The sequence below is a fragment of the Salvelinus fontinalis genome, chromosome 18, assembly GCF_029448725.1.
Source record: "Salvelinus fontinalis isolate EN_2023a chromosome 18, ASM2944872v1, whole genome shotgun sequence".
Taxonomy (NCBI): Eukaryota; Metazoa; Chordata; class Actinopteri; order Salmoniformes; family Salmonidae; genus Salvelinus; species Salvelinus fontinalis.
The window spans coordinates 50,708,704-50,725,089 of NC_074682.1; the positions used below are offsets into that span (position 1 = coordinate 50,708,704).

A 16,386-nucleotide genomic window follows, 5' to 3' on the forward strand; every position below is an offset into this window, starting at 1 on the left:
GAAGGAATGAGCGTTACACTGAGGCCTGTACTCTGGAGTGGGATCGATTTGGAGGTGGAGGGCCCGTCATGGTCTGGGGCAGTGTGTCACAGCATCATCGGACTGAGCTTGTGGTCATTGCAGGCAATCTCAACGCTGTGCGTTACAGGGAAGACATCCTCCTCCCTCATGTGGTATCCTTCCTGCAGGCTCATCCTGACATGACCCTTGAGCATGACAATACCGCCAGCCATACTGCTCGTTCTGGCGTGATTTCCTGCAAGACAGGAATGTCAGTGTTCTGCCATGGCCAGCGAAAAACCCGGATCGCAATCCCATTGAGCACGTCTGGGACCTGTTGGATCGGAGGGTGAGAGCTAGGGCCATTCCCCCCAGAAATGTCCGGGAACTTGCAGGTGCCTTGGTGGAAGAGTGGGGTAACATCTCACAGCAAGAACTGGAACATTTGGTGCAGTCCATGAGGAGGTGATGCACGGCAGTACTTAATGCAGCTGGTGGCCACACCAGATACTGACTGTTACTTTTGATGTTGACCCCCCTTTGTTCAGGGACATTATTCCATTTCTGTTAGTCACATGTCTGTGGAACTTGTTCAGTTTATGTCTCAGTTGTTGAATCTTGTTGTGTTCATACAAATGTTTACACATGTTAAGTTTGCTGAAAATAAACGCAGTTGACAGTGAGAGGACGTTTCTTTTTTTGCTGAGTTTATGATATTGTACAACAGACAGGTCAGGAGGAAAGTCATGTCTCACTTGTTCACCATAAATGATGTCATCACTGACATCTGGTAGTGCATGGATGTATGGATGATCTGTTCTACTATTGCCGTTAAAGGTGTCACACCTAGAATTTCTCCCCTATGCGGAAGCTAGGGGAATTGCAACAGCACTAGCATTCACAACAAATCTCACCCTCCCCTGCAGCCCATTAAATGGGGGACTCTCACTTTAAAAACAACATTTCTTTTCATTAAAAATATATATTTCACAGCGATTTAGATGGTACAATGATTTCTTACACTATTCATTGCTTGTTTTCTCACATAAACTGAAATTGAGCGAAAAGTGTAGACTTTTAGCAACCAGGAAATGACAGAGCAATTTCTACATTGGCCACTTCACCCGATTTCCACTAGATAACACAACCACAAAGTCAAAACAGCATTCCCATTTTGACAACACATGCCACTCCGGCGGGAGAAATCAATAGGCGAATATCACAGCAAATCACAACACTGGTGGGTAAATAATACTTTGAAACACTATCATTGCACTATTACTACAGATATACTGTATTATGGCCATTTTCTGAAATGACAATGCAAAAATTCACCCATCACATTTTATGCTGTAGTCTACAATTGGTGCAGAAGCCTCACGCCATATACTTATTATAATTTTTTTTTTATATCCTCCCATTTCTCTGAACAGCTCTTTTATGTTGTGTTTTTATACGTCAAAGAAGTGGGCTGAGCCATCATTGTGGCACGGAGTCGGGAACCACTATGATCTGTGTGGTCCGGAGACTTAAATGGCACTTAACGCTGTGAACCAACCCTGGCCCTGCTGCTCCCAATTTGCTCAGTGCATTCCTGCACAGTTCAGGAGTCGCAAATGAACATGTGGCATGGCATAAAAGTTACCTAAATCGACATGACATAGCACAAAACTTACCTAACAATGCACCAGGGTAATAAAACTGGTATAAATAAATAAATAAAGAGAAATATGATATAGGCCTGCAGTAGTAGTTTTCAGGAAATTCTCACTTTTTAAAGAGTAGGCTACAATTATATCCGACCAGTGGTTTAGCCCGATCTTTCCAAGGGTTGGTACAAGCTATTTTTAGCATTTCACCTCAGTCAGAAGAATGCAAAGGCTAACCTATTATTTAATGAACCTCATGGCATGGAGTACCTCAAATTACCTTTGAATCATCATACTTTGAAAAAGCAAAAATGGAATTCTAAGAAGAGAACACCCATTTATAATAGAGGTCCTCACACAAATTAAAGGACAGCCTAGGCAAAAAAGTTGTCTGCAAAATGCGACCCTCAAATGTGTTTCAGGTCATGAACATGAATTACAATTTTATATTTTGCATTCACACTTATTTTTCTCATGTGTATTCTGCAATTGGTACAGTATGTTGTATGATAATGATTCACTACTCAAGTGAAAATAGGACCTCTTTAATGTAAATTATTTAGGCATTGAATGTTCTGGGCATTTTACCATGATTGAAATCAGTGGTTTGGAGTTTTGAAAAAGTTGCCCTATGTCCGAAAAGTCTTGTATCACATGTTTTTATTAGTATCAATCCTCATTTTGGAGCGGCTTTTGACATTGCTAATAATAATGTTATTTAAAGAAATTACCCACTGGGCACACACAGGTTGAATCAAAGTTGTTTCCATGTCATTTCAACGAAATTACATTAAACCAAACGTGGAAAAGGCTACATGTTGAATTGACGTCTGTACACCAGTGGGTACTGTCATCACAATAGCCACAAGAGTCATGTGACCTATACAAAGAGAGTCACTCCCCTTTCTCCACAACTTGCCTATATAGACAAAGGATGAAGAAAGATAGTGTTTGTGTAGATTAGAGGGAGAGAGTCACTTCAACATCCCTCCAGTCATTGAAGCTGAAAGCAGGAACAAGTATTTGAACCGGGGAACCCCTTGGGAGCCGAGTCAACTCATTTGCCACAGAGATATTGCCAATAACACACTGTAAGTATTGCAGTTTATTGTGTAAGCCCATTTAGGGGAAAAGGAGGGATGGAAAATATATTTTAAATTATGGAAAGTCTGCACAAAGGTGGTAGACAGACCAAGCAGGCTCAGAATTCACTGTACCCAGGATTGATGATCTGAGTTGGGAGGACAAAGACTTGTATTATTTCTTATTGTTGCTGCATTGTTGAGAAGGAACCTGCAAGTAAGAATTTAATTGGAAGGTGTCTCACCATACATACGACTAATAAAACTTAAAACTTCTCTGTGCCAACTCCACAATGGCACAAGCAAGGTGAGTGTGGGTATGACTTTCAGGTATAGTCTACTAACAAAGACTTGAAAGAATTGAATCATCGTTAGAAGCGTATATCCTGCTGATTTTAATTTAGGTAATATGAGATGGAACAGAACTCAATGCTACACTTTTTCCAGACTAGTTTGGATTTGTGTTTTATGATTTGGGATGACGCAACGGAGCAAACTAGCAAGGATTCACAAAAGTAAGGGGCTACAAACTGGTTGTTATTAGTCAATTCAAAGGGTATTAAGTGGATGTTGAAAATACTGTTTATGTACACAGTGGTTAAGCAGTCTGTATTTAAATCCTATGGTTACTGTAATTATGTCTTGCATTGATTCCGACACTGAGATGACAGATGTTTGGTAAACTCTCAATACAGTCTTCTGTGTTTCAGTTTAGTGTATGCGACTATGTAAGTTAAAGCTTAATTGATAAGGACCATCGATCACAGCAGTGAAAATGAACGTGCTGTGTTTGACTATTGATAAAATGCTAACTTTGAGATGGTCCATGGAAGATGTTGAAAGTTGAAAAAAAGAGACTGATCACTTGAAAAATAATTAAATGATACCTCGGCAATAACCAAAGATGGCAGTATTGCAGCTCATCTTTGCTCAACAAAAGTAATAATTTGACCAGCAAATTACAAAGCATAAGCTATGAATAACTTTGAAATAGTTTTAGGCCTTTGTTCCATCAATAAATAATCGGATCTATGCAGAAACGGAGAGCTCCTTGTTTTACATTTTATTTTCTTGTATAGTCACCCCATTGAAGTGTCCTGGGTGAAGGAATATTTTTTGGGTAGTCACCCTGTTAAAGTGTCCTGGGTGAAGGAATATTTTTGGGGTAGTCACCCTGTTGAAGTGTCCTGGGTGAAGGAATATTTTTTGAGTAGTCACCCTGTTGAAGTGTCCTGGGTGAAGGAATATTTTTTGAGTAGTCACCCTGTTGAAGTGTCCTGGGTGAAGGAATATTTTTTGGGTTGTCACCCTGTTGAAGTGTCCTGGGTGAAGGAATATTTTTTGGGTTGTCACCCTGTTGAAGTGTCCTGGGTGAAGGAATATTTTTTGGGTTGTCACCCTGTTGAAGTGTCCTGGGTGAAGGAATATTTTTTGGGTTGTCACCCTGTTGAAGTGTTTTGGGTGAAGAATTTTGGGGGGGATTTTCAAGTCTCTCAGTCGAGCACCTGATTCCCTTTTTGTTCAAGCTGAGCTAAAGTGCATTTGGGTACACTTTCCTTCCATTGAAATAGAAGCTGAGGCTTTGAGTCCTTATGACTCATACTCACAGGGCCGGACCTAGCCTTTTAGGGGCCCTAAGCGAGATTTGGTTGTGGGGCCTTACCACCTCGCTGGCAAAACATTTTAGTCCCCCCCTTGACAGCGGAGAGAACATTTTGGTTTTAAAATACATTCCCTGCAATTATCAACATTTTGCCATGGGGAGTAGAGAAAATGTTAACATTTTAAAACAACTTTCTGCAATTCTACACATTTTGCCATGGGGCAGAGAGAAGTTTAGCAATTGAATAACATATCCCAGGCAATTATACTCATTTAGTCATGGGGTGGAGAGAGAAATATTTGCAGTTTTAAAGCTAATTTCCTGTAATTCTACACATTTTGCCAATACTTATTATATGTTAATGATATCTGAATGAAATTGACTAACAAAATCAAAGGGGCCCCCTAGAGATCAGGGGCCCTGGGTATATGTCCTGTGTGCCCAGTCGGTATTCGGGCATGATTACTACAAAGTTTAGATAGCTGGCTAGACTAACTTACCAATATAAAAATTGTTAGCTGACATGGCTAATTGAGTGACTGCCAGTGACTGACATAACATGAGAAAAACTGCTGATGCACAAATTTCGAAATTGCACCTTGTGTATTCTACTATTCTAACTCTCTAACACTGAGTTCATAAAAATAGATTTTTTTTGAGTAGGCCCCCTAGCGGCCAGGGGAACTAAGCAACCGCTTATGTAGCTTTATGCCTGGGGCCGGCCATGCATACACAACCTTATATAGTGCTGCAGCAGGTGTTGAATCAGTCAACTCTGACATGCTCTGCAGAATATCTTATTCAAGTGACAAAACTTGATGCAAAACACACTGTAACATCACTCGTTTACTTTGCTAGTTAGTTGAGAGTATCTAGCAAGTTTGTTGTTTAGTTTAGTTTTTTGGCTGCTCTTTCTTGAGGGGCTGCTCTTGCCTATGTGTGCTGATTACCTGTAACTACATAAGTATGGTTAACTTTAACTAAACACAAAAGGGCATGAATACAGCACCTCTCATGAAGCACAATATGGGCTGTTGTCAAAGTTTGGGTCTGGCACACACACGCACACGTGCCCTGTTCCCAGATCTCTTCACTCAGAGTTCTCTATTGGTCATTGGCCTGGATACGACCGTACACTTATCAAAACAAAAAAAACAAAAAAATGTATTGGTCACATACACGTGTTGAGCAGATGTTATTGCGGGTGTAGCAGAACTCTTGTGTGTATGAACTGAAGTACCCGCACTCTCCTCCATTGCGAAACACTTGTTTCCCATCAGCCAAAATAGTTGCCTGGAGTGAGATAACTGGGGGATGGTGGATGATATACAATAGATGACATGTTTTCAACACAATAACAAAAATCGGATGTTGGGAAAATAGCCTGTGTCAAACTGACTCTGGAACATGTGTCATCTTGTCATCACCCTCAATAATTCTCAAACATTGGCCACCAGCATTTTACCATTCATAAATTACTCAATTAGTAACGCTTTTAAACACTTGGTGGTTTTATGATGTAGGTGCACTTATCTTTGTGTGGTGGTCACTGTTGTTGTGAAGAAGACACTGTTTATGATCAGAATCACCATATTCTCCAACTACATTTACACATACTTAGTGATATGATTCTGCTAGTGATATACAACATTAGAGACAGAGTACAGGCAGGAGTTTACACAAAGTTTCTCCCCCACACAAGCTGTTCCTTCTGGGAATCCACAATCTTTGGCCCCTGTACAGATTCTAAGAAAGTGGTGAGGAAATTGTAAATTGTCCTTTCAAGGGGAAAGGTCTTTAGGGAGATTAAGTTTTTGTCCACTTCGATTGTTGAGTTAACCGTTTGTATGAGTTTAGACTGTGGAGAGTCTAAATTAAATGGGGTTGGCAGTGGGGTTGGGTTGTCCAGCAGTCCCTCCTAAAATCTTACGGGTCAAGGAACATCCTGCTCTCCTTCAAGCCTTTTAGTTCCTCACTGTCGGGGGTTACTAGAACTAACTTCTGCCCCTGCTGTTAAACAAGACAAAGAGCTGTGCAGCCACACACACACACACACACACACACACACACACACACACACACACACACACACACACACACACACACACACACACACACACACACACACACACACACACACACACACACACACACACACTCTCTTTCTGACTCACTTACTTAGCAACCGTACATGTTAGAGCAGGACAGGGAATCAGACTGCAGCATTTGAATTGCACACTGTGGCGATACCGTAACGAAGACAAACATTTAGGTGTTTTCTTTGTTTTTCTCTTTTATTTGGCTTCTATTATTGAGGTAAGAGATTTTGGTGCAGGATTTTGTCAGGGAGGAGAAATGCATCTTGGAATTCTTCCTTGTGATGGAGAGAAAGAGGGCTAAGAGCCTGAGTGATGTACAGGACAAGAAGGAATAGCTACATTGACATCTGAATTACTATAAAACATCTGTAAGCAAGGTTGATGATATGAATACACAAATTAGCTTAAAATAAGATATGTTATTGTAAATACAAGGGACACAATAAGTGTTGTTGTTTGAGAGGACTTTATTACTCAGAGCAGTTCGATAGTGTGTACATTGTCCCAGTACATCTTAACTGCCTATCTTTGTGAAAATGTAAGGGGGGAAAATGTACATGTTTGTAAGCGACTAATAATCATCTATGTCCATTTTGTTTTGGATTCTGTGCATTTTCACTGTTGCAGGACAATGGTGAGAGAAGAACATTGAGATACGCAGTACAAATTGTTTCTCTAAAAGGCATTCATAACCTTTGACTTTAATATGAAATGTGTTTGAAATGAATACCCATTTATTAGATGATATATAAGTTGATGACCTCGATGACTTCTGGATAATATTGTGTAATTCAGTCTCTTGGAATAAAGCAGCAATACGGTTGATAGGAACTGAATGAATTATGTTATCTCCCTAGTTTCGAGGGAGATTGATGCAACCCCAGAAAGCTAGTCACCAACAATAAATCACTCCTTTTCATTTTCATCTGTGGTGAAAGGTGGCAGAGCTACATCGGTGTTGTCAGACCATGAGACATCCCGAAAATTGTTCTTCTCACGAAAATGTCCCACAACCGTCACGAGACTCATCTGAAGTCAGTACCACCGATCTGCCAACTTCTGTCTATAACATCCAAACAGTTTGGACTTGGTTGTTTTGCTCTAGGACGCCCACAAGCCGCACCAGAATCGTCTGAAGACAGCCCAGTACCAGTTTAAAAAATGAATGGAAGCATATAGAAGTAGTTTAGTGCCTATAAAAAGGGTGAAATATGTGTCATTTTAAACCAAATAGCTAAATGATCCTTGGTATGACCATTTTAAAACAATTCCATATGTTAGTTTAGTAAATAACCCACCCAACCCCCCAGCTTAGACTCTAGGGAATTAATTCAATTAAAATAAAATGTATTAAAAATGATCTTTGGGAAACCCAGCCCTAGTATTTAGTGTTTGAGCTTTGAGGTGGCTGGATCCATCCCCACTCTCTCTTTGTCTGTCTGTTTTGACCCCCTGCAGGTTGAGTGAGTCGTGATGGCTTCCTGCACGGTGTCTATCCTCTTCCTTCTCATCGTTGCCATGTCAGCAGCAGAGCCGCCAGGCTGCACAATCCGGATCACAAACAGAGGCCTCGAAATGTGTAAGAAATTCACAACAAAAACACTCTGTGCCTTCAGAAAGTATTCATACCCTTTGACTTATTCCACATGTTGTTGTGTTACAGCTTGAATTCAAAATAGATTACCTGGATTGTGCAACATATTTGCACATTATTCTTTTTTTAATTCTTCAAACTGTCAAGTTGGTTGATGATCATTTCTAGACAGCCATTTTCAAATCGTCATAGATTTTCAAGACGATTTAAGTCAAAACTGTAACTCGAACGTTCACTGTCTTCTTGGTAAGCAACTCCAGTGTAGATTTTGCCTTGTGTTTTAGGTTCTTGTCCTGCTGAAAGGTGAATTTGTCACCCAGTGTCTATTGGAAAGCAGACTGAACCCAGTTTTCCTCTCGGATTTTGCCTGTGCTTAGCTTTATTCCGTTTCTTTTTATCCTGAAAAACTCCCTAGTTCTTGCCGATGACAAGCACACCCATAACATGATGCAGCCCACCCCCATGCTTGAAAATATGAAGTGTGGTACTCAGTAATGTGTTGTATTGGTATTCATGACAAAAAGTTAATTGCTTGGCCAAAATGTTTGCAGTATTACTTTAGTGCCTTGTTGCAAACAGGATGCATGTTTTGGAATATTTGTATTCTGTACAGGCTTCCTTTTCTCAATTAGGTTAGTATTGTGGAGTAACTACAATGTTGTTGATCCATCCTCTGTTTCTCCTATCACAGCCTGTATCTCTGTAACTGTTTTAAAGTCACCATTGGCTTCATGGTGAAATCCCTAAGCACCGCTTGCCTCTCTTCCCAGACTTATCAATGAACGGTCCGTGTCCCACCTCGGTGATCCGGTACTACATAGACTTTCAGGGCCAGGCTAGCTAACAAACGCTGCACAGCATGCTAGCCCGGTTAGCTAACTCGCAGAGATGAGCTAGCTACTTCTAGCTATTCCGGCTTCCTAACGGTGGAATTGCTTGGGTAGCTATCTTGTTTAGTATATGTAGCTAGCGTTAAGTCACATGGCTATTCTAAAGGGACCATGCTGCAGTCAAATAGGCTAGCTAGCCTAGCATAGACTACACGCCTCATGGTAAACATCAACTAGCATGCATAACTTCTGGCGAATGAAGCTTACTAGCGTTCCCCTGGCGTTAGAGGCAATCCCATTCCTATTTACAATTCCTGAAGTTGGAGGGAGTGGAGGAAGCAGGGCTTGCATGCACCTCCGATAAGGTAGCATCCTCCGAGCACTTGCACGGGTAACCCCCCGGAGCGAGCGACCAGTGCGTCCCTCCACAAAAACATTACTGTGATGTCAGTGCCCCCACGTTTGCTTACGGACGGCCAAATGGGGGGCTACGTCAGCCATTGTCGGAGCCTCCTGTATCTATAAGGGGCCGGGCTTCATCCAGGCTATACAGTCTCACGGAAGCACAACTTAATTGGAAGTTTGTCCATGTTTAAAGCTCCCTATGTTACCCCGTTTTGCATGGTGTTCACAGGGTTCAATAGGTATATAAGGGTTCTATAAGTGATTGGTTTAATTCCTGGGAATTAGATTCCATTACGAATCATCCCTGTCTGTTACCACAGAAGGGAGACATTTTTCAGAGCTGTCTGTCCCTTTTCCAGGTGGGTTACAAGGTGCTGGGTCTATTTTATTTACGTGAGGTTCAGCGCTGGGTTCCAGGTCGCATCTTAATAATAATTTGGGTGTTGCTCACATTTGTCTTGTAATGGAAATATGTTTTTTGCGTATCTCAACTCCCCCTGAGGGAGTGGGGTCACAGCCAGGGTCCCCATTGTACAGCGCCCCTGGAGCAATTAGGGTTAACTGCTTTGCTCGAGGGAACAGCGACAGATTTTTCACCTTGTCGACTCCGGTATTCGAACTAGTGACCTTTCGCTCTAACCTCGAGGTTAACCTGGCTAGCACTCTATGGAACACTTGTAAGCTAGCCTGGTCTCAAAAGTCTATGTAAGATCGGATCACTGAAGTGGGATCCGTACCCTTCATTGATAAGTCTGGGAAGAAAGCCAAGTGGTGCTTAGCCAAGGCAGACACAGGCGACGGAGGGATACCCACAGAACCTGGTCGCCCTTTCTCTTACCACCTAAACCGAGTGAAGCTTGTTGTGACAGAAGTAACTCCAATTGGGACTGTCAATCAGGGTACGTCATTGATTGACGGAGCCCCCGAACCCAGACTAGACCGGGCTTCAGGCAAACACAGTTGTGTCTGCCCAAAGTTTCACAGTGTGCACGGGTGTCAAAAGTGTTGCATCTCCCACATGTGGCTTCAATGAAAAGTGTCCCTTCTCCACATTCAGACACATGGTGGTCGTGAGTGGTGGAAAGGGAAAAATAATATCTCTTTCTACAAGGTGGCGTTCCTCCCTGTCAGATAGCACTTGACGGGAGGCTCGCTGTCTGCTCCAACCAATGGTGCGCATGCGTGGTATTGCTATGGATCGTGCGAACATGATTTTCCAGCGCTGAGTGCTAGTCTTTCACTTCTCTCACAGCCTAAACCGTTCGCTTCGGGTGTCCTTGTCAGGCCTACGGGCCCGGGCCCACGGATGGGACCCTCTGTTATTGTCAGGGGGTTACCATGGTTTCAGTTGTACCCCACAGGGAGGTCACGACAGACACATTCAATTACCTGGGGTGACTTGTAAGATGGCAGAGCGCACTGCATATCAATTACCTGGAGCTCCTAACGATGTATCTGGTGCTCAGGCTCTTCCTCCCGCCTTTGTCAGGCTGGCTTGTGATGGTCAGAACCGGCAATATTTATAATGGTGGTGCCATATGTAACGGATGTGAAATAGCTAGCTAGCTAGCGGTGGTGCGCACTAATAGGCTTTCAAACGGTGACGTCATCGATTGAAAGGCTATTAGCGCGCACCACCGCTAACTAGCTAGCCATTTCACATCCGTTACACTCACCCCCCTTTCGACCTCCTCCTTTTCACAGCAACCAGTGATCCGGGTCAACAGCATCAATGTAACAGTTTAACTTTACGTCCATCCCCTCGCCCCGACCCGGGCGCGAACCAGGGACCCTCTGCACACATCAACAACAGTCATCCACGAAGCATCGTTACCCATCGCTCCACAAAGGCCGCGGCCCTTGCAGAGCAAGGGGAACCACTACTTCAAGGTCTCAGAGCAAGTGACGTCACTGTTTGAAAGGCTATTAGCGCGCACCACCGCTAACTAGCTAGCCATTTCACATCGGTTACACATATACCAACAGACGGTGAAGGACTCAGTCTCTCACCCTCCTAACCTTAGTTTATTGCTGTGGAGCAGCGCTCACATGTTCTCGCTTCTCCATGGTTGCCTCAACTCGGGCACAGATCTTCTGTCCAGGTGGGCCCCTCTCTCTTAGGAGTGGTGGGTACACCCCTGGGTGGTCTCCCAGATATATGAAATGTTTGGCAGGGCCGACGTAGATCTTTACGCATCGCAAAGAAGCAGTCTTTGTCGTATATATCTCTCAATGAGGGACCCGAACACTTCATTGAGAACTGACACACTCGTACTCTCCTTTACACATTTCCTCCTGTTGTCCACATTGACGGGGCTGTAGTGGAGCAGATCGAGAGCTTTAAGTTCCTTGGTGTCACCTCACTAAGGACCTATCGTTGTCAAAACACAGCCTCCCCCTCAGGAGGCTGAAAATATTTGGCATGGGACCTCAGATCCTCCAAAAGGTTTTACAGCTGCACCATTAAGTACATCTCGACTGGCTGCATCACCTCTTGGAATGGCAACTGCTCGGCATCCATCCGCAGGGCACTACAGAGGGTAGTTCGCGTACGGCCCAGTACATCACTGGCGCCGAGCTGCCATCCAGAACTTCTATACCAGGCGGAGTCAGAGGAAGCACCTCAAAATTGCCAAAGACCCCAGCCACCCAAGTCATTGACTGTTTTCTCTGCTACTGCATGACAAGCTGTACCGAAGCGCCCGGTCTGGGACCAAAAGGGTCCTGAACAGATTCAACTCCCAAACCATAAGACTGCTAAATAATTTGTTAAATAGTCAACCAAATAGCTACCTGGATTTACCCTTTTTGCACTAACCTTTCTGACTCATCACATACAGTTGAAGTCGGAAGTTTACATACACTTAGGTTGGAGTCATTAAAACTCGTTTTTTACCACTCCACAAATTTCTTGATAACAAACTATAGTTTTGGCAAGTCGGATAGGACATCTACTTTGTGCGTGACACAAGTAATTTTTCCAAAAATTGTTTATAGACAGATTATTTCACTTATAATTGTCACGGTCGTCTTGAGGTGAATGAATGGACCAAGGCGCAGCGTGATATGAATACATCTTCTTTTATTTTACGACGAAGATGAACACGAAACGAAACACTTATACAAACTATACAAAACAACAAACAACCGTGAAGCTACAAACGAAAGTGCACACACAAGCTACTTACGTTCAACATAGACAATCTCCCACAATCACCTAAAGCCTATGGCTGCCTTAAATATGGCTCCCAATCAGAGACAATTAATGACATCTGTCTCTGATTGAGAACCAAACCAGGCAACCATAGACTTTCCTAGAACTCTCTCCTGAACACAACCCCATACACTATACAACACCCCCTAAACAATACACACACCCTAAACTAGACAAAACACACAAACTTCCCATGTCACACCCTGACCTAACTAAAATAATAAAGAAAACAAAGAATACTAAGGCCAGGGCGTGACAATAATTCACTGTATCACAATTTCAGTGGGTCAGAAGTTTACATACACTAAGTTGACCGTGCCTTTATCCGGCTTGGAAAATTACAGAAAATGATGTCATGGCTTTAGAAGCTTCTGATAGGCTAATTGACCTCATTTGAGTCAATTTGATGTGTACCTGTGGATGTATTTCAAGGCCTACCTTCAAGCTCAGTGCCTCTTTGCTTGACATCATGGGAAAATCAAAAGAAATCAGCCAAGAGCTCAGAAAAAAATTGTTGACCTCCACAAGCTCCAAACGCCTGAAGGTACCACGTTCATCTGTACAAACAATATTGCGCAAGTATAATCACCATGGGACCACGCAGCCGTCATACCGCTCAGGAAGGAGACGCGTCTGTCTCCTAGAAATGAATTTACTTTGGTGCAAAAAGTGCAAATCAACAACAACAACAAAGGACCTTGTGAAGATGCTGGAGGAAACAGGTACAAAAGTATCTATATCCACAGTAAAATGAGTCCTATATTGACATAACCTGAAAGGCCGCTCAGCAAGGAAGAAGCCACTGCTCCAAAACCGCCATAAAAAAAGCCAGACTACTGTTTGCAACTGCACATGGGGACAAAGATCTTACTTTTTGGAGAAATGTCCTCTGGTCTGATGAAACAAAAGTATAACTGTTTTGTCCTTAATGACCATCGTTATGTTTGGAGGAAAAAGGGGGATGCTTGCAAGCCGAAGAACCCCATCCCAAACGTGAAGCACGGGAGTGGCAGCATCATGTTGTGGGGGTGCTTTGCTGCAGGAGGGACTGGTGCACTTCACAAAATAGATGGCATCATGAGGCAGGAAAATTATGTGGATATATTGAAGCAATATCTCAGGACATCAGTCAGGAAGTTAAAGCTTGGTCGCAAATGGGTCTCCCAAATGGACATTGACCCCAAGCATACTTCCAAAGTTGTGGCAAAATGGTTTAAGGACAACAAAGTCAAGGTATTGGAGTGGCCATCACAAAGCCCTGACCTCAATCCCATAGAAAATTTGTGGGCAGAACTGAAAAAGAGTGTGCGAGCAAGGAGGCCTACAAACCTGACACAGTTACACCAGCTCTGTCAGCAGGAATGGGCCAAAATTCACCCAAATTATTGTGGGAAGCTTGTGGAAGGCTAAACAATTTTAAGATAATGCTATCAAATACTAATTGAGTGTATGTAAACTTCTGACCCACTGGGAATGGGATGAAATAAATAAAAGCTGAAATAAATCATTCTCTCTACTATTATTCTGACATTTCACATTCTTAAAATAAAGTGGTGATCCTAACTGACCTAAAACAGGGAATTTTGACTAGGATTAAATGTCAGGAATTGTGAAAAACTGAGTTTAAATGTATTTGGCTAAGGTGTATGTAAACTTATGACTTCAACTGTATGCTGTTGTTACTGTTTATTATCTGTCACTTTATTCCTAGTTATATGTACTTATCTACCTCAATTACCTCATACCCCTGCACATCGACTCGGTACTGGTTCCCCCTGTATATAGGAAAGTTATCGTTACTCTGTGTGTATTTATTATTACATGTTTTACTTTTCTATTATTCTCTATTTCTTTTTTGGTTCATTGAGATCATTTGCCTTTTAGGCGATGACCTGTGACAACTCCGGTTGTGCAGGGACCTGTTGTCCCAGGCGCACGGGCAGGTTTGGAACTCAAAGCCGGAGATTTGATTTCTATCGGCCTGGCCCCTAGGAGGACCAATCAGATGGCTATATCTAGAGCAGGCCTGGGCAACTCCAGTCCTCGGGGGCCTGATTGGTGTCACAGTTTTTCCCCAGCCCCCGCTAACACACCTGAGTCCAATAATCAACTGATCATGATCTTCAGTTAAAAATGCAATTAGTTTAAATCAGGTGTGTTTGCTAGGGATGGGGGAAAAGGCCCCTGAGGACTGGAGTTGCCCAGGCCTGACCTAGAGCGTTACCTCTGAACGTTATTGCTACTATTTAGTCTGCAAGGGCACCCTCAACAGGGGGCTGTGTATGTATAAAGTGGCAGGGGTTGTAGCTCTGGTGCCAAGATAAAGGGCTGGTTCCTTTTTCAGTGCTATGTGAGGGACATCTTTTATGTTCCTATAGGAGCTTTTCGACCAAAGGACGGCCATTCTCCACACCAAAAGTGTACATGACGGCTATTTCAGCATGTCATGTGAGAATTGATGTTGCCACTCCCCTAGTAATGCGGTTTCTAAAAGGGTGTGGTCTCTAAACCTATTGCGCACACTAGGGATTTAGCTTTGGTTTTGGATGCTCTGTGAGGCCCCCTTTGAACCACAGGAGGCTGTGGATCTGAGTATCCTCTCCTACAACACCTCCCTGCTTGTGCCTTTGCCTTTGGATACGCGTGTTGGGGACCTCCACGTGTTATCTGTACACCCTTCCTGTACTCAGTTCACCTCGGGCGACTCTAAGGTGACATTGCATCCAAATGGGTCCTTCGACCCCAAAAGTCATGGCTATGTCCTACAGGTCCTTAACTTTTGAGTTATTTCCCTTTTCGCCTCCTCCTTTGCTTCTGAAGAGCAACAGAGGTTACATGCCCTGTGTCTAGTACGAGCTACAGATGTAGGATCATAATTTGAGCCAGTTTGCTACAGCAGGAAAATAATCCTACAGCAATAGGATATGTGAATTATTATGTGGATTATAATTCATGGGCATTTTTTTTTAGGGGTTGATAATTTTTTTGTTACGGTAAATAAAGTCTACAATTTTAAAGTGGAAATCAATAACTTTCGAGCCTTTATAAACCTTAATACACGACAAGTTTACGTTTCCTGCTGTGCAGGAAAATTCTTTGCAACAAAAGAGTGGTCAAATTAAGATCCTACATCTCTATACACACGTACATTGAGGGACCCGGGATATCCGGTTATGTGACCAGATTTATGTCTGTTTTGCTAATGCAGGTCGATGCAGGGCAGCATCTCCCGCAAGATTGTGGAGGCTATCTCCCTGTCATATCGCAACAAGGGGCAAGGGTTACCTAGCAGTGTATGTCCCGACTTCACCAGGGGTCTGGCAGTGTCTTGGGAGTTTGGTATTTTGGAATTTTATTAGGATCCCCATCAGCTTTTGCAAAAGCAGCAGCTACACTTCCTGGGGTTCACACAAAACATGAAACATATACAGAATTACATAATACAGAACATCAATAGACAAGAACAGCTCAAGTACAGAACTACATCAAAAAAATTAAAGGCAGACGTAGCCTACATATCAATGCATACACACAAACTATCTTGGTCAAATTTAAGGGTTGACTGTAGGAAATACAATATTTGTGCTGTGGCGAGTTGGGCATCACCATACGCTTTTGTGAAGTTTTATCGCTTGGATGTCACAGTGTAGCCCACAGTGGGCCTACAGCTGGGACAGGGGAAAATCACTAGGCAGCATGTCGTGTACACAATACCCAGCTCAGTTCTGGGTGGTCTGCCATGGGCCGTTTTATTTACAATCCATTGGGGTCGGCTTAGGGTGGGATTCCATTTCCCCATAGTATGTTGTACCGAAGTTGACTGACTGAAAGGGATCGTAACGTTATGACTATAACTACTGTTCCCTGGAGGAGAAGCCCCTGTTTGGCCCCGCACCGCCCGTTTCTGGGC

General features: G+C 43.0%; 1 protein-coding gene across 6 annotated transcripts in view; it reads left to right on the forward strand.

The window, feature by feature from the left end:
• Positions 1-16,386, forward strand: part of pltp (phospholipid transfer protein) — a 30,043-nt gene that overhangs the window by 2,279 nt on the left and 11,378 nt on the right. Inside the window, exons 1-2 of one of the 6 annotated variants that reach the window (XM_055869758.1) lie at positions 1,173-1,240; positions 7,892-8,012. In XM_055869758.1, the coding sequence (XP_055725733.1) occupies positions 7,907-8,012 (106 nt within the window). In that variant the 5' untranslated portion in view covers positions 1,173-1,240; positions 7,892-7,906. Of the gene's footprint in view, positions 1-1,172; positions 1,241-2,579; positions 2,741-6,506; positions 6,651-6,670; positions 6,802-7,371; positions 7,468-7,891; positions 8,013-16,386 lie in introns of those variants that run through there. The other 5 variants (XM_055869755.1, XM_055869756.1, XM_055869759.1 and 2 more) reach the window with 5 other exon arrangements.